At 45.0% G+C, this 21,820-nt stretch overlaps 1 protein-coding gene across 35 annotated transcripts in view; it reads left to right on the top strand.

Annotated features, from left to right (window-relative positions):
• The first annotated feature begins 9,444 nt into the window (after positions 1-9,444).
• ZNF618 (zinc finger protein 618) overlaps positions 9,445-21,820 on the top strand; it is a 180,405-nt gene continuing 168,029 nt past the window's right edge. For 22 of the 35 annotated variants that reach the window (XM_063696678.1, XM_063696685.1, XM_063696687.1 and 19 more), the window contains exon 1: positions 9,462-9,587. In XM_063696678.1, coding sequence (XP_063552748.1) covers positions 9,555-9,587 — 33 coding nt within the window. In that variant the 5' untranslated portion in view covers positions 9,462-9,554. Of the gene's footprint in view, positions 9,588-21,820 lie in introns of all 35 variants that reach the window. The other 13 variants (XM_055350458.2, XM_063696676.1, XM_063696679.1 and 10 more) reach the window with 6 other exon arrangements.

The raw sequence follows: 21,820 nt of genomic DNA on the forward strand, positions 1-21,820 counted from the left end.
TGTTTAAAATGGTAAATTTTATGTATATATATTCTTGCACAATTTTTTTTTTATTATTTCGAGACAGAGTTCCGCTCTTGTTGCCCAAGCTGGAGTGCAGTGGCACGATCTTGGCTCACTGCAACCTCTGCCTCCTGGGTTCTTCTGCCTCAGCCTCCCTAGTAGCTGGGATGACAGGTGCCTGCCACCACACCCAGCTACTTTTTTGTATTTTTAGTAGAGACGGGGTTTCACCACATTGGCCAGGCGGGTCTCGAACTGCTGACCTCTGGTGATCTGCCCACCTCAACCTCCCAAAGTGCTGGGATTACAGGTGTGAGCCACCGTGCCCGGTCTCACAATTTTCTTTTAAGTTCCTTCTCTTGATGTTGCTATTCAAAGTTTTGGTTCCACCAACAATCAATCAACTAATATTGTTTTGCTGCCTTACCTAATAATTGTAGAGAGCTGTGCTGGCTGGAAGGAAATCATTTGCTTAGTCCCTTTCTTCAATGACCTCACAGTTAAGTTGGGAAAATGGAATGTTAAAACAGAATAGCAAGGCCCAAAGAGTTTAAGAACCAATAATACAAGGCAAGGTGGTAACCACACCAAGTGATGGGCCAGTGACTACCACAGAACCTGAGAGGCAGGGAGCTTTTAAAACTTCAAATATCCAGATTCCACCTGGATCAGAATCTTGAGATTGAAGAGAAGCTGGAAAACTTGTACTTTTCAAAAGCTCCCAGGAAATTCAGATGCCTAGCCAGGGTTAGAGAATCCCTCTAAACTATACACAACAAAATTAATTTTACGGGGGGAGAAACCTGTTTGAAGAATTACAGCTTACTGGGAACACTGGAAACTGCAAAACTTAAAATAACTTTTACCTGGTAGAAATAAGCAACAGAAAATAAAACACAAAGACTAACACTGCGTCCAGTAAATATTGACTAAACATGGATGGAAGACCCTACATCTGCATGACAAAATTGAGATCATAAAATTTGCCTAGGAAAATTGGACCTCATGGGAATAACAGCTACAAAAGAACATATTCATGTTACGAAGAAAGATAATCAGCAAATTTTGATGTTGACAAGCCACTGATCAATGAATCAAATTTTTTTCCATTGAATATACAATGAAAAGATTCCATTCCAATGAAAATAGTTTCAGTGTAGGCTTCTAGGTTTTTCAAACATATTAAATATTTCACTTTTGTTAACTTGTTATTTTGAAATAATTTCAAAATTATAGAACAGTTGCAAGAATAGGACAAAGACCTTTTGCATACCCTTTGTTCAAATTTGCCAATTCATGTTCAGTCACATATAATTGCTTTATCTTATATATATAATATATGTATGCATACAGACATATACACATGTGTATATATTTTTCGAGAGTTGCAGATAATCTTGTGCCTTTCCATCAAAAGTGTGTACTTTCTAAGAGTGAGAAGATGATTTTACACAACCAGAAAATGATGATCAATCCAGAAATTTAAAATGAATACATACTATTCTCTAATATACAACTATATTCAAATTTCACCAATTGTCCCCAAAATGTCCTTTATAGTAATTTTTTTCCCACTCTGATCCAGGAGCCAAAAAAAAAAAATGGTTCAAGATCACTTTTTGCATTTAGTTGTCATACTTATCTCTTTAGTCTCCTTTAATTTGAAACAGTTCCTTGGTCTTTCTTTGTCTTTCATAACATTGACATTTTTGCAGAATACAGGCCAGTTGTTCTGTAGAATGTCCCTTGATCAGGATTTGTCTGATGTTTCCTCATGATTAGATTTGGGTTATGCATTTTTGGCAGGAATTCTGTGTAAGCACTGTTGGTTGTCGGTGCATCCCATCAAGAGTCACATGCTGGCAGTTTGTCCAGTTACTGGTGAAAGAAACATTCCATTTCACTTTTCTATGCCTCACTCCCCTCATCTGCTAATGGAGATAACTGAGGGACATAGTTGGATGGCTTCATGGCTGAGCTGCCATTCCAGACATGCCCCGCCCACTGGATAGTTTTGCAGATGGAAGCCGTTGAGATCAACATCATCAATATCATCATCTCGACTATCTAGGATACCTACTGTGTGCTGGCATTCATTGCTTTTTCTAACCCTCATGTAAAACATGCACGTCTGTGTTATTATCCCCATTTAACAGTTAAGGAAACTGGGGCTCAGAGACAGTGGTGTGATGTGCTCAGGATCACATGGCTGGAAAGGGACTGAGCTGGGATTGGAACCCAGTTGGGTCTGAGTCCAGACAGAGCCTGAGCCCTGTACTATGACACATTGTAATTGCATTCGCAAGTGTGTTTCTCAGCAGAAAGGATGGATTATTAAAGCCTCCTTTGGGAGCACCAGATGGTGAAGGAGGAAACGAAGTGGACAAGCTCTTGCCATCTTTATTCCTTTTCTTTTTTTCTCATGGCCTGGGCCCATCTCCATTCTGAGATCCAGCTGAATTAAAATCAGGACTACTGCCATAGTGGGGGGCACTGCCAACTGGATTTGGGGAAGCTGCCTTCAAAGCTGACTTTGCTCCCTTCTCGTCTGTCTAGCCCTGCTCAAATGATGTGACTCCACCCTCATCCCATCCCGGAGCCTGAGTTTCCTTATACATGTTGAGGTCGATACGGGCTGGAAATGGTAATCATAATTGCCATGCATTGGGTGCATAACAGGAATTAAGGCTTTAAATAACTCTGTGGTGTTAGGTACCTTATTTTGCCCAATTTTACAGATGAGAAAAACTGAGGTTTTTATAGTGGCTAATGTTACAATCTGCACAGGTCTAAGTGCAGAGACTAGATGAGATCTTTACTAGGATGCCAGGCTTTCTCTAGGCTTCATGGGCTGGCAGGCTCCATGGAACAGGTTTATGAAACACAAGGAGCATTTATTGTTGACTCCTGGGACAGGCTACATAGATTTTTGCCTCAATGCTGATTCCTTATCTGGGGCGATCAGTTTGATCTCTTTCTTGCTTTTTTTTTTTTTTTTCTGGAGACAGAGTCTCACTCTGTCGCCAGGCTGGAGTGCAGTGGCACGATCTCGGCTCACTGCAACCTCCGCCTCCCGGGTTCAAGCAATTCTCCTGCCTCACCCTCCTGAGTAGCTGGGACTACAGGCGAGCACCACCATGCGCAGCTAATTTTTGTACTTTTAGTAGAGATGGGGTTTCACCATGTTGGCCAGAATGGTCTCGATCTCTTGACCTCGTGATCCGCCCGCCTCGGCCTCCCAAAGTGCTGGGATTACAGGCTTGAGCCACCGCACCCAGCCTGATCTCTTTCTTTCTATTTGCCAGTATCTTGTCCTGGATCTTCTTTCTCTCCGTTTTCGCTCCTGGACTCACCTCCCTGGGGGACTGCCAAGGCCTAAGGTACCTGCTTCTCTGGAGACTTCACCATGACCTGCAAGGTCCCTCCTTGAGGAAGTACGCTGCTGCCGGTTGATCGCAGCTCCTTCCCAACTTCTCCCTGTGCGGGGATGGGGAGGTAGAGGAATGGAAGAAAAGAAGAAAATTCCAGAGCAAAAGTTGGAATTTTGTACCGGATCAAGACACTTGAGCCTTAAAATGGGGGTGACTGTCCTTTCTCTGCCCACTTTGGAGAAATAGTCAATCAAACGAGAAAATGCTGCCAACTTGTTTGATAAATTGCTAAGGAATTTTCTAAGACCAGATAGTGTGATTTTTCCCCCCCTTTGTGTAGAGACTTGAAAGCCCAAGTCACCCTGGCTGGGCTGTTACAAGAGAGCTTTTCCCTTGTTTTTTAGGCTTAAGGAAAAGTAACTCAGCTTGAGGAAGAAAACACCATTTCGTGAAGTCTTAGCCTTCATTCTTTCCCGTGCCCTTTTGAGCCGACTGTTTCTCTATAAAGGCAACTTCTCCACCAAGACCTACCCAGCAGATCTTAGCCAAGCTCCCAGGTTCTGTTTGGGACCCAAAGGCTTCTTCTGAGGCAACTCCCACCACCTGCTTGTGACACAAGTTTGACATCTGCCCATCACCTACTAGAAAAAGCCTCAGCATCTTAACTTCCTGGGTTTTCCAAATGTTGCCACACTCTAGCACAAAGAAATGCAACTTTGGTGTATCTCCAAATCACGTCCTCAGTCTCAGCGAACCCTCACAGTCCTCTAAGAGGAACATTGGAGGGTTCTGCTCAGCCCCCCACGTCCCTTCTCTCAAGGCTGGGTCTCAAGAGGCTCTATGTGTTTTGTGACCCTGCCATCTTTGGCCATAGAGGATCAGCTCCTGGTGGCACCTGAGCCAAGCTTGACTCACTCCATTCTCTCTTCTGAATTTGGATTGAGCGCAGAGACTCCAGTCAGTACTTGCTGCACTGAGAGGATGGTATGCTGACCATTTTGACTTCGTGTCCAGGGAAGCAGAGACGACCCCCAACCCGGAGAGAGAGTGGGAAGGAGGGAGAAGTTAGGACTGAGATGTCAAGAGATCTGTGGCCCAGAGTGATGGAGAGAGAAGGCCCAGGTCCTGAAACTTTTCTAGTTCCTGGCTCTGAATCCCCTTGAGGCTTTGTTTCATTTCCTGCCCTTGGATACCATGATCCACCTTCTAATTTTCCTCTTTTTGTTTGTTTAGCGTGATTTCTTTTCTATTGGTTACAACTGAAAGCGTATTGATAAGACTGGTAGGCTTTAGAATCCCCATTTTTCAAAGACAGACACTAAAGCTCAGAGATGAAGCCCTGAGGCCAGGATCACCCGGGTAGTGAGGGCACGGGAAATTCCACCTGCCGACGTGTGCGCTTTCTCTACACGAGACACTTTCTTTTTTTTTTTTTTTTTTTGAGACGGAGCCTCACTCTGTCGCCCAGGCTGGAGTGTAGTGGCGCGATCTCGGCTCACTGCAAGCTCCACCTCCCGGGTTCACGCCATTCTCCTGCCTCATCCTCCCAAGTAGCTGGGACTACAGGCACCCGGCTAATTTTTTTATATTTTTAGTAGAGACGGGGTTTCACCGTGTTAGCCAGGATGGTCTTGATCTCCTGACCTCGCTACACAAGACACTTTCTAAGGACTTCACACATTACATCATTTAATCCTCAGGGCACCCCATGAGGTAGATAAAACTGTTAGCATCATTTTATTTATTTTACTTTATTTTATTTCTTTTTATTTTATTTTATTTTATTTTTTTTTGACATGGAGTCTCGCTCTGTCGCCCAGGCTGGAGCACAGTGGCTTGATCTTGGCTCACCGCAACCTCCGCCTCCCGGGTTCAAGCGATTCTCTTGCCTCAGCCTCCTGAGTAGCTGGGACTACAGGCGTGTGCCACCACACCTGGCTAATTTTTGTATTTTTAGTAGAGATGGGGTTTCACCGTGTTAGCCAGGATGGTATCGATCTCCGGACCTTATGATCCACCCGCCCTGGCCTCCCAAAGTGCTGGGGTACAGGCGTGAGCCACCGAGCCTGGCCTATCATTTTAAAGATGAAGAAGTGGGGGCAAGAACTTGAGCCATCTGCTGGAGACCACACCGCAGGGGAGGAGGACCAGAGCCAGTGAACCTGGGAACTGACGCCAGAGGCTGGGCTCTTAAAATGATGTGGTAATGCTAGTCCTGGAGGCAGTGGGCTAGGCATGGAAGGAGTAAACAGTTTCCAGAATTTGATAAACTCAGGCATGCCGAGTTGAACCACAGACCCTCAGAAGATGGGAGAGCCTGTGGGGGTCCCTCCCGGACCACGCTTCCACCAATGTGAGCATCTGTTCTTCCACACCCCTGACCAACAGTCATTTTTCCAATGCTGTATCACAGAGCCTGCTCCATCATAGAGCAGGTCTGGTCTTGTCCCCTGGGCGATCACAAAATATGTTGGCTCCTTCACCCACACACCCTCCCCCTTGAAGCTCTGCCCAGAGCTCGCCTGGTGTTTGTAGGGGTCCTCCCCTTCTCGTGGCTTCCCCACGGTGGTCACAGTGTCATTGCTCTCGAAAGTGAGGGGGCTAAGATATGACCACAGTGCACCTGATGGGACCATAACCACCTCGTGCAGTACCTAGCCACTTTCTTGGGCAGGTCCTCAGGACACTCCAAAAGTTCCACAAGGTGAGTATGCCCTCAGTTAATTCCTGAATGGAGACAAACCACAGCTCTGGGTGATTGCATAGTTTCAGCTGTGGTTTGGGAAATATGTAGGTTCATTTATAAGCTGGATTTTGTCAGGAAGACTTCAAGCTCAGCCATTGTCCCCTGAGGATACCCTTCATGGCCCATCTGGTACAGAATGAAGAAAGGAAGCACTCTTCAAGGCCGAGACCCCTGGGGAGGAGATGCCTCTATGGTCGAGATGTGCTGATAGAAGGCCCAGCTCCTGGGACCCATGCGTGGTGAAGAAACACAAAGGGCTTGCAGTGATTCCAGAAAAAGAAGGCTGAGAAGGACCATGAGCTTTTATAGGCCAGAGGTGCCTGAAGACAGGCTGTGGATTATTTCAGGTTGGTGGTCACTGATGCTCTTGAGTGAAAGCCACAGATTTTCTCCCCCAAAATGCACATACAGACATACATTTGGTTAAGGAGTAGTTCTTGGTTCCCCAAACCAATGCAAAGTTCCCATTTAAGAATCCCTGCTCTAGAGAGAACCTGCCATCTAATTAAGACCCTCCTGGAATCTTCGCTGACCCACGCCCGGGCTGGGTAGGACCCTTCCTTGAGCTGCACTGAGCACCTCACTGTTGGCACTGTACTGCAAAGGTTTTAAGAAGGTGGCCCTTAAACCAGCAACATCAGCATCACCTGGAAATGCATTAGAAACGCAAACTCTTGGTGCCTAACCTAGACCAAATGAATTCAAAACTCTGGGGTGGGCTCAGCAATCTGAACAGGCTCTCCTGCTGATTCCAAGGATCACTTGCATTTGAGAAGAGCTGCTGCAAATAGTTCTCCTCTTCATGGTGCGTGTCTGTCCTACTAGATACAAGGCACCTGGCACATAGTAAGCGCTCAAATGAATAATTATCGTATCAAGTTTTCCCGACTCCCAGGGCAGGAGTTTTTCCTTGGTACCATACAGCTTTCAGCTGTGGTGACAGAGACCCCATGTCATTTTGGATCTAGTTTCTACTCTAAGGCCTAAGATCAGGCTTGGCTCCACTAGGCAGAGGAGGGGACCCGGCCTTGAGGCAGGTGCCCAGAAACCTTCACACAAGGATCGAGCCAGACAGACATCAAATCTGGGAGCATCTCTCCAGGTAACAAGGCCCCAACCACCTGGTGGATGAGGGGCAGGTGGACTAGGGGCTGTCTGGCCAGCACATATGCTCAGGGCTCACAGGACCCAACTCTGCCATGCTCCGCAAGCTGCCCCTACTCACCTTGGTGCCTGCTGCACACCAGCCTGGGCAGAGGCTCCAAACCTCTGGCAGGGACATACTTACCAGGTTGGTGGGGAGAAAAATGGCTACTTTCAATTTCAATTTTTAAGGAATCTCCAACTTTTAGGGGTCTGGGGGGAAGTGGTTAGAAGACTCCTCTTTTTTTTTTTTTTGAGACGGAGTCCCACTCTGTCACCCAGGCTGGAGTGCAATGGCGTGGTCTCGGCTCACTGCAACCTCCGCCTTCCGGGTTCAAGCAATTCTCCTGCCTCAGCCTCCTGAGTACCTGGGACTACTGGCTGGTGTGTGCCAGCACACCTGGCTAATTTTTGTATATTTAGTGGAGAAGGGGTTCACTATGTTGGCCAGGCTGGTCTCCAATTCCTGACCTTGTGATCTACCCGCCTTGGCCTCCCAAAAGGATTATGTGCGTGACCCACCACTCCCGGCCAGAAGACTACTTTTAACGTCTTGTGTTATGAGTATTTGTTAAGGGGGGCAAGAGTTGTGTTTCTTAATTTCATGTCTCCCATATAGGGCTAAATTCCCAGTTTAACTTATTAGGGAAAGGAGGTGTCTTCTACACAGTGCCTCCTTTTCCTAAAATTTTAAAAATAACTTTTTTGAGGATTGTAGGGAAAACATTTCTGTAACCCTTCCTGACTCATATTGCTCCAGTTCTTTAAACATTACAAAAAAGAACATTTGATTTTTGAAGGTGGGGGCAGACAGAAGATACCTGTTTACTCTTAATTTCCAATGCTTTTATTTTTGAAAAGTACCCTTGTAGTTTTCTTTTGAGGAGGGGCAAAGAAGGATTTCTGTTCACCTTGCATCTCATAGAAGAGCAATTCTTAACATTTTTATTCCAAAAATCAACCAGTTGTGGGAGATGTAGGATGGATCCAGTAATCCCTCCTTGTCTTTATAATAAGGCAGGTCCTTCATACTTTCAATTTTTAAAAAATCGGATTTTTTAGGAGAATAGGGAAGAGAATAGAAAAAAAAAATCCCTTTTAAACTTTCCCAAGTCACAAGGAGGCAGTTGCTCAAGTTAAAAAAAAAACAAAACAACAACAATAAACATAACAACAACAACAAAAAACAACTGGCTATTTTGGGGTGTTGGAAAGAAATATCCTGGTTCACGTTTTATTTCACATGCAAGTTTCTCAAAGTTTCCTTCTCTAAATCAACCTAACTGGGGGATATGGGGATGGGGGGCGCTAATATCCCTTAACCTTTAACCCCTCTTGTCTTACTGTAGGACCAGTTTTTCAAACTTTTATTTAGAAATACATATATATATTTTAATTTGGCAAGGATAGGCAGAAACAGCCGCTTCACTGGCATTTCACATAAAAGCGGCTCCTCAAATATTATTTTAAAAATCAGTCTGGCTGGGGGGCTAGAGTCCCCTTAACCACTCTTGTCGGACATGGGGCCAGTCCTTCAAACTTTTATTTTATTACATTAGTTTTTTTGGGAGGAGTGGCAGGGCAATAGAATATTCCCAATAAGCCTTCCAGTCTTCCAGCAAGACAGCTCTTGAAAACTTTTATTTCAAAAATCAATCTGGTTTTTTTTTTGGCGGGGGGGGGGTACAGCGGGGTACAGAGTTCCCATTAACCTCTTGCGTTCCGCCGAGAGCCGGCTCCCTGAACTTTTTTTCCAGCGTGAAAATGACATTTCCGAGGGGCTGGGGGACTGGGGGAGGGCAGAAGGGAGCCGGGGAGCGGGCGCGGGGGGCGCGGGGAGGGCAGGGCGCGGAGCGGGAAAGTTTGGGGGGGCGGGTGCGCCGCGGCACGGGGGCTGGCGGACGGGAGGGCGGGCGCGCCCCTGGACCGGCCGGCTTTGTGTGCCGCGCGGAGGCCGGCAGCGCGGAGGCCGAGGCCGAGGCCCCGAGCTCGCGGGCCGCACGGCGAGGCCGGCCCGGGGGCGGGCAGGGCGGCGGGGGGCGGCGGCGGCCCCGCGAGGGGCGGCTCGGCGGCAGCGGCTGCCGCGGCGCGGCCGGTGCGGGCCGGGGGTGGGGGCGAGGGCCGGCGCCCCCCCCGCGCGCCCCCAGCGCCCCCGCCCCCCCGGCCTGAGCGGGGCGGGCGGAGGAGGGAGCGGCGGCGGCGGCGGCGGCGGCGGCGGCATTGTGCGCGCACCAGCAGCCCGGCCCGGGAGGAGCAGGACGCGCCGGGGCCGCCTCCTCCCGCACGGACCCATGAACCAGCCGGGCGGCGCGGCGGCTCCGCAGGTACGACGGGGGGCCGGGGGCATGCACCGCGCGGGGGACCCCGGGGGGCCGGGGCCCGGGGCGCTGCGCCACTTCATTGCAAGATTTGCAAAATGCAAAGTGCCTGGGCACGTTTGCGGGCTTTTTGTGGGCGCAATCGGGAGGGTCGGGGTCCGGAGAGCACCCCCCCGGGCGCTGCGGGGTGCGAGGAGGGTGGGGGTGACGAGGGGGTCTTTTGGGGCCCCCACCCAGCGCCCCCTCCGGCCCCGGGCTCGGACCGGAGCCCAGAAAACAAAGCGGCGAGAGAACAGAGCAGCCATTTCAGTTTGGACAATTCACATTTTGCAAAAATGCAACCCCTTCCAGCTCTGCCCCCTCCCCCCCAAATTTGCAATTTTCCCCTGACCCTCTCTGCGCTCGGGGTCCCCGATGACCCCCCGGGAGGTCTTTCCCCCCAGGTCCCCCATTTTTGCAACAATCTTTTTTTTTTTTAGGCCATATTTTCCTTTCTCAATTTTTTTTTTCTAATTTTTCTTCAAACGGTAGTTTTTTCCCATTAAAACGACGCCACCTAGAGGATACTATTTTGTAAATAAAAAAGAAATTAAAATTGAAAAGAAATATTTTTTATTTCTTATTTTTTCAAAAGTTTGCACTACCAGGCAGTGGAGGAGTAAGAGATTCTTTTTTTTTCTTTTTTCGGGTGAAAATTTTCACTTTGATCTTTCCAGAAGCATGGAGACAATTTTTATTTCTGAAGCCAAATCCAGATAATATGTAAATGAAAATTAAGCTGGAATTTGAATGAATTCAGTTCTTGGAGGGGAGAAAGCAAAAAACCTCCTAAAAGCAAAGTCAGTTTGGGTACCCAACTCATTTTAGTTTGAGAAAAAAACTAATTGGAATAAAGAAAGGAGGGAAATTGTTGAGTTTAGGGAAAACTGAGAGAATTGGCTTTATGAAGCAATTAGAAATTGTACTTCATTGTAATTTGGAACTTGTTTAGCTCAGCGGGCAAAAAAAGACTAATTTCTCTATTTGGCAATATTTAAAGTTTTTCTATTTCCACGAACGAAGGATTTAAAAGAGAAAATAGAACCTAAAATGTTGGCTTTGGACACACCCAAAAATTGTAGTTTTTTTTTTTTAATTTTGCATTTACATTTTACTGCATTTAAATCCTAAGATTCTAAAGAAAACAGAAACTAGAAAAGTTACAGTGAAATCCTTTCTTTCTTTTTTTCTGTATTTGTTGGGTTTTGTGTGTGTGTGTGTTTTTTTTGTTTTGATGGAATAATTAAGACTGTTTTCTGATTTTGTTTCCTGAAAGGTCTAGGCATTTCTTTTTTGTTGTTGTTTTATCCAGAAAATGTCAGGAACCTTTTTTGAGCAATATTAAGTGGAAAAAATGTAAATTCATACATTATACAAATTGAGTAGCCCACAGATTTGTAGGAGAGACCGCCATTAAAATAAGATATGCATAATTAACATTATTATGAAAAAACTAACAGTGGATTCACAGAAGCTCATTTTTTATGACATGCAACTGAATCAATTGATGAAGACAAGGATTGAGGAATCCTTGGTAAGGAAGAAAATTTTCCCTTTTCTGTCTTGTTCACCCTTCCAATTTGAAAAATTTATTACTTAAAAAATTTAGATTGGTTTCAGGCCTCTTTGATTGTGATGTGGGGTTGGTAGTTTATCAATATTTGTTATTTTTCAAAAACCTGGTTACTTTCAAAGGGGGAAAAATCCATTAGCCTTGATCATTTTGGGGGGTTTGTGACCGAAAAAAAAATGCACAAATTTTACTGACTTAACAAGAAAAAGATAAAAGAGGGATGGGCAAAAAGGAGATGAAAATTCTGATTCTTATCCATCTTCCTTGGTAGAACACTTACTTTGCTGAAGAAATGTGATAAAACACCAACTCAGCTGGTTTTAGCAGCAACAAAATAAAGGAAAAATAATCAAAATACAAACAAAAGCCAAACCCAAGGTTTGCCTTTGGAATATGAAAGCATATATGCAAACAATATTTCATGTGGAGGTTTTGGCCTTAAAATGAATCACATGAAGGTGAAACAAAAAAGAAAAAAAATTTAAGAAGGCAAATAAATATTGACCGAATTGAAATTTGACAGATGAAAATAAAGTACCCACCCAAAGATGAAGAGTTTTGTGATAAATTAGTATCTAATTGAACTTGCTGGGGATTTTGAGCCTATCCCCCAAAAGTTACAATTTTTCTGTCCAAAAACAGCATATTGTTAGGACTTGCAGGGCGGGCTCTTGGAGGGACCTTGGATTGCAAATTGATGGTGGGTCACCTGGGGCAAGAAAGGAAACCCTTTGCTCCTTTTGCCAGCCACTAGCTGGTCTTGGGAAAACTGGTGGCCCCAGTCCATAGATTCCCAACCCTGTTTTGTGGAAATTTGGATGTTTAAGTGGAATAAGTCAAATATATTATCTCTGTGAAATATATTTGACAATGGCAGAGGTTTGACATTTCCCATCATCGCCATTGCATTTGGGAGATTTTATTTTTTTAGTAACGAAATCCTTCAGGGCTGACTGGTCACATTCTGACATATTTGGAATGAGCTTTTTTTTTTTTAAGTAGCATAATTAAAAAATTTTTTTTCTGTTGAATTATTTAGGCCGATGACTAGGACGGTCAAGGAATTTATAATTTCCAAGGGGCTTTGGAGGCCTCATGAGGCAGAAGGCCTGAGTTTAGCAGTGATGAAGGAGAGATGGGCTGGGGAGGGGTGGAGGGGGGTAGGGGCATCTGAGAAAAAGTCAGGGTTGTAGATAACAGGTTATTTCTGGTGCAAGGAATAAAAATATTGCAGCACGTCCCTTTGTGTGGCCTGGATCTCCTGACACACAATTCAGCTTCCTTCATTCCATTCTGCTGAAATTTTGTTCTGTTGTCTATGGCTAGAAGTTGAAAATCATTTCTGGTTTTGTAGACCTGTTTTTTTTTTTTTTCTGTTTTTTTTTTTTTTTAATTGGTTATTCTGATCATGTTTGTTGTAAAGGAAGTAGAGGTGCATGATGGTTCTATTGGGGGCGGGGCCAGTTTTCTTTTGTTTCTATTGGTGTCTCTCTCTGGATTGAGATCTGACCTTGGCCTTGGCTCTCTCACCTCCTATTTTAGGTGGACGTGTGACCAGAAATGGATATGTGAGCTAATTTTTATTAGCTCCTGTCTGTTCACCACATTCTCGTAGATTATTGGGCAAAATATCTGGCAAATTGGACTTGAGGGGTGGTAATTTGATGATGGGCTGAATTATTTTGGCGAAAGATCGTTTATATTCAGTTTCACAGTGGAGACTCTTATTACTTAATGTTTTGCTTTTCTGCCTAAGGAGGTTTTTTTTTTTTTAATTTTTTCTAATGAGGTTTGAAATTTCAAGGGCCTGCTTTATAGCTTGACTTTGGAGCAAACTAGGAAAAGAGGTTTGCTTATACTTCCAGCTCTGCACAGAGGTGAACTTGAACAAGGGTTCTTGCTTTTGCAGAACGAAAGCAACAAAGATGGCTGGTCAGTGTAAGGCTGACCTCTCCCTCGTCGTAGAAAATAAACAACCAATGGCTTGTTTCACTTGAGAAACTGGGTTTTAAAACTCCTCCAGTGTCAGATACAATATTTTTCTCACTTTTGACTCAGCTCTTGGCATGCTGCTTCCTCTGACCTCAGAATCCTTACGTCTTCTCCTTAGTGGGTGATAAGAGCTTCCTTGCCATATGTGACTGGATGTATATAAGCCGACTTCTCATGGTCATGAGGAAATTTTGAATTTTTTCCATGTTCTTGTGATGTTTTGGGTCAGTTGTACCTTCTTTCTGGTGATGTAAAATGAAGTGGCTCTTTTCAGGAGCCCTAGCCCCCACAAGGACTTGCTGTGTGACCTTGGACAAATCACTTTTTCCTTCAGAGCCTCAATTTTTGCATTTATAAAATGAACACTTGGGATCAGATCAAGGATAATAATAAATAGGTTTCATTTCTGATTGTAACTCCAAGGAATTGGTTATGGCTGCCTGGATCACTGTGTTGAGAAGGATTCTGAGGCCGTATCCCGACTCCCATATTCTAGAGAGAGGGGTGCAGTGGCCAAACAGAAATGTAAATCAGAGTGGAGGGTGTACCTCTTAGTTACCATTCCCAGGCGAGACCTTGAATCATGGGCCATTAGTGGCCTGTGAAGTCAATTTAGTGAATCACAATCAGAATTTTTTAAAAACAAGAATAGATTAGAATATAGGGGAACAAAAAATAGCAGAGGCATACCACAGGGTACAGGTGAGTATCCTCTCATGAAACTTGTATTTATATTTGTGGATGTATGTGTGTGATTTGAAATAGATTTCCTCCTGTGGGTCACGGCCAAAAGAGTTTGAAAGGTACTGGACTAGCTGAGCCGCCATGATGTGCTGCAGGTATACTGCACTTTATTGCTTATACTTTATTTTTGCATTTATTATCTCAGTTAACTTTTAGGTGAACCCTGTGGGTTAGGTGTCCTGTGCCACGTATTTTGAGCCCTGGTTGAGCCTACTTCAAGGGCCACATATGAAGAAAGCTCAGCCACATGGGCAGCCCAGGCACATACCGCAGCTTGTTGGCCTTGGATGAGTCTGGAAGGACATATGGAAAGGCAGATACAAGTTTGAAGGCAGCGTCTTTGCAAGGTCTTCTTGCTGGAGAGGAGATCTAAAGTGTGTGGAGTCCTTGTCTTTTGTTCCCCACTTTTAGTTTAAATTGCCAGAGAAATTTTTCTGGAGTTAGAGAGTCTGTGTTTGTGCTATATTTAATTTAATCAGACAAAAACACAGTCTGTATTTTTGTGTGTGTGCACTTCCTTAAAAATCCCAGAATTTCTGTCTTAGTCTCCTCATCTTTTAAATGTGTCAGGTCAGCGCTAATAGAAATATAATTCAAGCCCCCGTTGCGAGCCACATATATAATTTTTAATTTTCTCACAGTGTATTAAGGAAAGTAAAAGAAACAGGTGCCATTGATTTTAACATATTTAACTCAGTATATCCACAATACTATCCTTTCATCAAGCCATCCATATGAAAATTATTAATGTGACAAGTTACAGTCTTTTGCGGGGGTGCTATTGAGTCTTTGAAATCTAATGTATTTTACTCCTACAGTACATCTCAATTCTGACCAGCCACATTTCACCTGTTCAGCAGCCACATGTGGCTGGTGGCTACTACGTTGGACAGCTCAGGATTGGACCAGTTGTCATCATCACTGGCTGGCCCCAGAAGGGTAGCAACACCTTTCAGACCTCTTGGTTTTGTTGGTGAGACTTCCTATCAGAATCTCACATGCTCTGAGGCATTTCAGCCTGTAGTGATGATGAGTTCCATCCATATAGCTCTCCTGGCTAGAGTAGCCCACATTTCCCTTTTATTTGTCCCAAAGCAGTCTTCTGCCAGGGTTAGGCCACTGTGCTGTAGTTAAAAATGACAAATGATGGCTAGTAACTCCGGGATGATGTGTTGCAGCCTGTGAGCTGTTGAAGTCAAGGAGTGTGAGTCCGGGAGGCTGTTGCTTTTTGAAGTGCATTTTAAATAAAGTGTTGCCAGAGAGAAGGATGAAGTTGCAAAAAGGCAGCAGGTGGCCAGGACCAGGGCTGGGGTCTGAGGAGAGGAAGGAGATCAGAGGTAAAAGATGGCCTGGCAATGAAATCTATTTCTGAGCCAAAAACATGGCATCAGCAGGAAATCCCCCCAGGCCAGGCCTTAGGTCAGATGCATAGAGATTTTCCGAATCCACCCCAATTGGGAAAATGGAAAGCTGGGTTTGAGGTCTGCCAGACCAGAGTTTGAAATCCAACCTCATGGTGTGGTTAGCTTTGTGTGACTTCAGGAAAGTCACTCTGGTTCTGGAACCGCAGCTTCTACATCTGGGAAAAGAGGGTTAATGATCCCAGCCTTGCAGGGTTGTTTTAGGATTAAATGAAGGGGTCACATGTGGAGACTGTCAGCCGGTCTGAGGGCCTGAGTAGGTGGTCGACGCATGTGAGTCGACTCAACCCAGTAGCCAGGGATTCTCCATTTGGGGAGATTAAGTCCCACTGACAACACTTGGGGTAGTCCTGGAAACCTGGTGGCTTATCGTTAGCAGGCAAAGTTAGGCGACAAGTGAGAATGTACACTCTTGGCTGTTGCTTTAAAACAGCCTGCCATCCATGAGACTTTCTTGTTAAAGCATTCTGGATGCTTTCATTCCGGGGCTGCTCTAGCTCCTTGGAATGTTTCTGGATTTGTTTCTGAGCCTGTGGCAAGGCTTTAAAAGGCATACATCTCAATCGCGGGTGGACCTGTATGTCTTTGAGCTTCTGCTCATGCTGGGGCCCCTGCCTCTGGTGCCCCTTCCCTCATTCATATCTGCTTCGTGAGAAACCAGACCCTCCTCGAGATCAGCTGCACTTCTTCTTCTGTAGAGCCCCCCCAACAAATTTCCCCAGGTAGGCTTCCTCTCCCTCTGCCCCCATGGTACCTCCCAAACACTGCGGACCCACAGGTCAGAGTTGGTTGTTTGCATTTCTGCTTCTCCGGCCAACTTGTAACATCTGTGAGGGTAGAGATCACCGGTTATTCATTTTAGGGTCTGGCGCAGAGCAGCAGCTCCATAAATATTTGATGACTTCATTTGATTTTTGGAAATAGCTCAGATCAGTGGGCTTTGGGTCTAGTGAAGAGTGGATGACCAATTTGGGCTTGGCCATTTGGTCAAAGCCAATGTTTTATTAGGGAGCCCGAGGCACATTTTCTTACAGCTGGCTCTGAAGCCATGGCTCCCCTGGAATAATAAGTCCAACAGGGATCCTTAGTTGGGGAAATGCTCCTTTACATGTCTTGGGGGATTTTTAAAAAGTTCGTCTGATGACTTTCACCCCTGCCCTCCTCACTCCTTTTGTATAAAGTATTTCTTTAAAGTGGATGGGGGGCCACCAGATGCCTGATTTGCAGGTATGGTGAATGGGGCACAGCAGTGCCCTGTATTTATGCCTGGTCTTCTTAGCCAGGTGTCCTGGAACTGAACACCAGGGGCCTGTTTGCAGAATATCCAGGCACACGGGCTCCTTCAACTTGAAGCACCTAAATGTGTGATGTGACCCCATTTTTGGTTGAATTTTGGTTTGCAGATGTCAAAGATTCAAGGAAAATTTATGGGAGAAAACAGAACCTTCTGTTTCTTTGCTTAGTTTTTTTCAGCACGTTTTATAAAATGCTGTCATTTTTAACACTTTATGGCCAATTTCAGCAAGCAAGCATAGAATCCTAAGTTAAGGTAGACATCGATCCTCAATGTTCATATTCCCACGTTTCCATATTTCTGGAATCAGGATGCGCCTTACAGTAGATTTGTTCTTCTAGTGAACTTTTTCTCCCTCTTATTTCTTCTCCAAAAGCTGTTATAAAATCGATGGCGCATCTATCAGTTGAAAGCGTCTTGGGATTGAGTGTTGTTGTCCTCCTGGTGGGGAGGACTATGACCTGTGGGGGCTCCATGCTCTGTTTACCTCACTTTTCTCTGGGCTTGGCCCCCCCCCACCCTGTACAGTGAAGGCAGGACTTCACCTTGGGAAGAAACATCTGGAACTCTGACTTAGTCCTACTTTCCTGCCATGTCTGTGTGTAGGTTTTGTAATTTTGCCATGGCCTCTCTAAAAGGGGCAAGTAGCCCGTGGGAGGGAGGTGAAGTCCTGTAAATGGGGGGGGGGGTCTCTTCAGTACAGCCACATGCATGAGCTGGCCCGACAACAGCGGAGCACCAGTTTGACATTTCCAAGGGTAGAATGAGCAGAGCATAGTCGGAGAGCCAAGGCACGGCTCCCCTCTCTGCTCCACCAGTTAATCATTTTGTGGTGTTTGCCAAAGTACTTCGTTTCCTTGCACCGTATTTTCCTTACCTGTAAAGGTGAGATGATAATATATTGATGATGATGATGATGATGATGATGCATAGGGTTCTCGTGAAAGTTGTGAGAGATGTAAGAAAAAAGTTTTGTAAAGGGCAAAGTTCTTTTCACTTGCAGCATGTTATTTGTGCATCATCTAGTCCAAGGATGGTAAATAAGTAGCATACATGCTGCCATTCCCCATCCTCTAGCCTGTGGCAGACATCACTAATTGACCATGGCAGTCCTTTCCATTGAGTCTGGCCAGCGGCCTCAGAGTTCTTAGTATTATATAATGCTACCCATCAGTTGGGCTTAGATGGGACATGAAGCCAGTTTTTCCTTCCTTATTGAGACACACACACACACCCCATGGGACATGAAGCCAGTTTTTCCTTCCTTATCGAGACACAAACACACACACACACAGAGAGAGAGAGAGAGAAACTGAGGCCTTGGGAAGAAGGTGGAGTGACTTACCCAAGACTTCAGTGAACAAGCGGAAGTGGGACTAAAAGCCTCAGATTTCTTCACTCCTCAACCAGTGCTTTTCCTGCCCTGTGTGTATACACTGTATCAAAAGGAATTAAAATTAATTTGGTCTTGAGAAATAGCGAGAGAATCCTGACTCCTCCCTTCCCTGTTATAATTAGATACCCTTGGGGTTGTCATCAAAGCGGGGCTGGATGACCTGCTTCTCTGCCTGATCCTGGAGTGATCAGGTTTCAAAGGGGAGACGCCTGTGGCTAGGCAGCTGGATTGGATGGTGTCTCTCAGCAGTGTAAGTGACGTGGCAGTGGGGCAAGGCAGGCCCTGGGGTTCCTGGATGATGACCTGGGTTTGGGACAGGTTTGCTGCTTACACACTTTCAAGTCCACAGACAAGTTCTTTAGTCCTTCCGTATCTTAATTTCTGCATCTGAGAAATGGGCTGGTAATGATTCTTCACAGGAATGACATAAGATAACAAGTTTGAAAATGCTTTGTAAACTCTTGACATACATGTTACTTTTTAAATACACGTTACTTTTTATAACTAGTACGAATTATTAGTGCTATGCTGGGTAAGTTGTGTAAACTGAGTCACAGACTAAGGGCCACAAGATGAGTGGGTCCCTTCTCTTGTATGTTATTTTATCTTTTTGCCAGCCCAGGGTTCAGAAAGTTTGGAGTTTGTGGGCCTTTCACAGATTCTTTCCTGTTTGCATCTGTCCCCAGCCTCATCCTGTTTCAATCATGTATGTGGCCTGCCTAGCCCTGGAAGGCCTTGGGGTCTGGCACCCCGACACAGCCTCTACTTGTTCATCTGTTTAGTGGGAGGACAGGCCATCCTTAAACCTTTCCAGGCTTTTTGAAAGCATCGTATGAGTTAATGGACTAGAAAGTGCTTCATGAACAGCAAAGAACTGGAGAAACATGTTGGCGACAACTCCTTTCTTAAAAAGGAAAGGAGGGAGGCTGAGGTGAGGATGGTATTGAGTCGACAAAAAAGTGATATAAATATTTTGGCTGACAAAGCAGAATGAGGCTTTCTATATAAGCTAAAGCGAATAAATGGAGTCAGGTGATGCTTGGCCCCCCAGTCTGCTATAGAAAACACAGGGAAAAACATTGCTTTCTAGTGAAGTGAGCCCTTTGTCAGGGGTGGATCTTTGATTACCAGGGGTCAGCCCTGTTCCTGGGTGAGGACCCAGGGAGGAATGAAACCTGGTGTCTCCCCCAGGGGTGGAAATGGCTCCTGCAAAGTGGAGGAGGCCTGAGTATCTCTTGGCAAGTCCCTGGCTTGCAGTTTGCTGGTAGCACTCAAAGTCAAAAGTGCTTTTGGCTTGCTTATTGGATGTGTTACTGTCCAAGACAGCATATCTGAGGAGCTAGCCATTCTTACCTCTCAGCTTTGAGCCTGTGCCATACAAATTCCTGCCTGTCCCAACATTTTTGTGGAAAATTGGGGGACTAAGGGTGGGAATTTTTGTCAGGTGAAAGTTTGCAGAGAATTTGTGTTTTGTTTTATTTTGGACTCAGAGTTTTTGCAAGCAAAGAAGATGTAATCGGGGAACTTAGAATACTCAAAAAGAATAACAGAATAGATGAAGACATTTTTGGATGTTGGGGAATTTTTTTTTCCTTAATTTCATCAACTGGGAAAAATAACTATAAAAATTTAATTGTGTTTATGTGGGTGTTTCTTAAAATGTATGCTGGAAAAGCAGAAAGTGAAACTGATCTGAAATAAAACTGAAACTAGTCTGAAATGAGACCTCAGGGAAGAGCAACTTCCCTGGGGTGCTACTAGCCTTCCTTGGAATTTGTTGTGAGGCCTGCCTTTGTTTTGTCAGAGGGGTCTAGAGCTATAAGGGTAACAGCATCTAAGCCTGTGCCATCCAGTACGTATTGGTATCCACTAGCTGCACGTAGCTAGGAGTAGTTGAAATGTGGGTAGTTAATCCATACAAGATTTCAAAGACTTAGTAGAAAAAAAAGACTATAAAAGTAATAATTTGAAAATACTACAGGTTGAAATGATATTTTACATATTAGATTAAATAAGATATATTATTAATACTAATTTCATTGGTTTCTTTTTACTTTCTACTTTTTTTTTTTTTTTTAACAATGTGGCTACTAGGGAAATTTGAAATTCCCTCCATGGCTCATATTATATTTCTATTGGACAGTGCTGATCTAAGCCAACCTGCTCCTTTTATAGTAGAGGAAGTGGAACCCCAGAGAGGGCAAGTGGCTTGCTCAGGGTCACACAACACTGTCATCAGATACCTAGACAGACTGTAGGACTCAGAACCTGGCATGGGATGGTGATGTAGTGGTGTAGGCATTAGTGTAAGTAGGTGGTTGAAATGGAGGAGGTAATGGGAGTTTATAAGACAGAGAAAGAGCGAGAGATTAGTAATTCAGGGAAAAAATTATATTGTTTCCCACTCTGCTTATCCCTCCCCTAAACATTAGTTGAACACTTTGAAAGAAAGCAAATCCAACAAGATGAGCAAAAACAAATCTAAAAGATAATCCCTGACAATTTCTCTGCCTACCAAAAGATTCCAAATTCGTTTTTGAGTTTGAACTGGGGTATTTTTGGATCAGGTTGCAGTTCTGGGCTTGTTTGGGCATAGAGACCCAGGTCACATTGGGGGCTGTGGATTTTGGGTCCTGCGAGGACTGGAAGCCATTCTTTTGCTAAGTCGTGTCTGCTTCCTGTAATGATTTGGGGAAGGAAGGCTGCTAGAAGACCCAGAGGGCATCCTTTTATAGTGGGCAGAGCTGGCAGGGTGGGGGGTCATCTCCCTTGACTTCCAGCCTGGATCAGAGACCTGGAGGTGGGTGAGCGGCCCAGGCGGGTAGCAGCAGTCTGTAGTTTTCCAATTCAGTACTCCTGCTCTTCATGTTTTGAAAGGAGTTTGAGCCATGTGTTGGAAATTCAGCTTTATAAAATTTTATTTTTTTAATTAGGAACTTTTCAAGGACTGAAGTTTAGCATTCTTATTTATCTCACATTATTTTTGCACAATGGAATTTATCTGCCTTGAAATACAATCATTGCACATTTGCTGAGTGCTTATTATATGACTGACCTTGGACTAAGCATTCAATATCTATTATCTCATTTAAAACAGTCACCTTGTAAAGTAGGTTTTGTTTTTTTTTAATATGAGAGAGTGGAAATTCAGAGGTGAAAGGAATTGCCCAAGGCTACACAGCTGGTAAGTGGCAGCTGGATTCAAATTTAGGTGGCCACCATATTCTAAGCTCACAACACCACTTTGAGGTGTTGAATCTTACCATTCCCGTTGTACAGCTGAGGAAAGCACAGTAACTTGCCCAGGTTGTGGAGTCGATGGATGGGCTGGGACTTGAGACACGGCTACCCATTTGTCTGTGGTGGATTGTTCTGAGCCATGGCGTCTGGGGAAGCTGCTCTCCCCATTTCGTGGGGCCTGGGTCTGGGACTTCCTGGCTTTCAGCCCCCAGCTCCCCATGAGCCTCAGCGGACCAGCGGGTTTTGTGTTCCATGCTCACAAAGCCTTTAATACCACGTTTGAAAACAGTTGCAGAAGGTTTGCTGTAATTAATTACATTTGACATACTTGGAATCGGGGCCTCCCGGATTCAGAATGCAAATTTATGCCCAGACAGATGTAAGGTATGCTTGGAGCCAAGAGCTCTGGCATGTCCCAGTCAGGGCCTGCAGCATCGCTCGCTGCCCTGATGGGACAGTAACAGGCCGTGAGAGGTGGAGTCAGGATTCAACCCCAGGGATACCTGGAGCCCACAGGCTGTTGGAGGAGAAATAGCCCTG

The sequence above is a fragment of the Gorilla gorilla genome, chromosome 13 (assembly GCF_029281585.2).
Source record: "Gorilla gorilla gorilla isolate KB3781 chromosome 13, NHGRI_mGorGor1-v2.1_pri, whole genome shotgun sequence".
Classification (NCBI taxonomy): domain Eukaryota; kingdom Metazoa; phylum Chordata; class Mammalia; order Primates; family Hominidae; genus Gorilla; species Gorilla gorilla.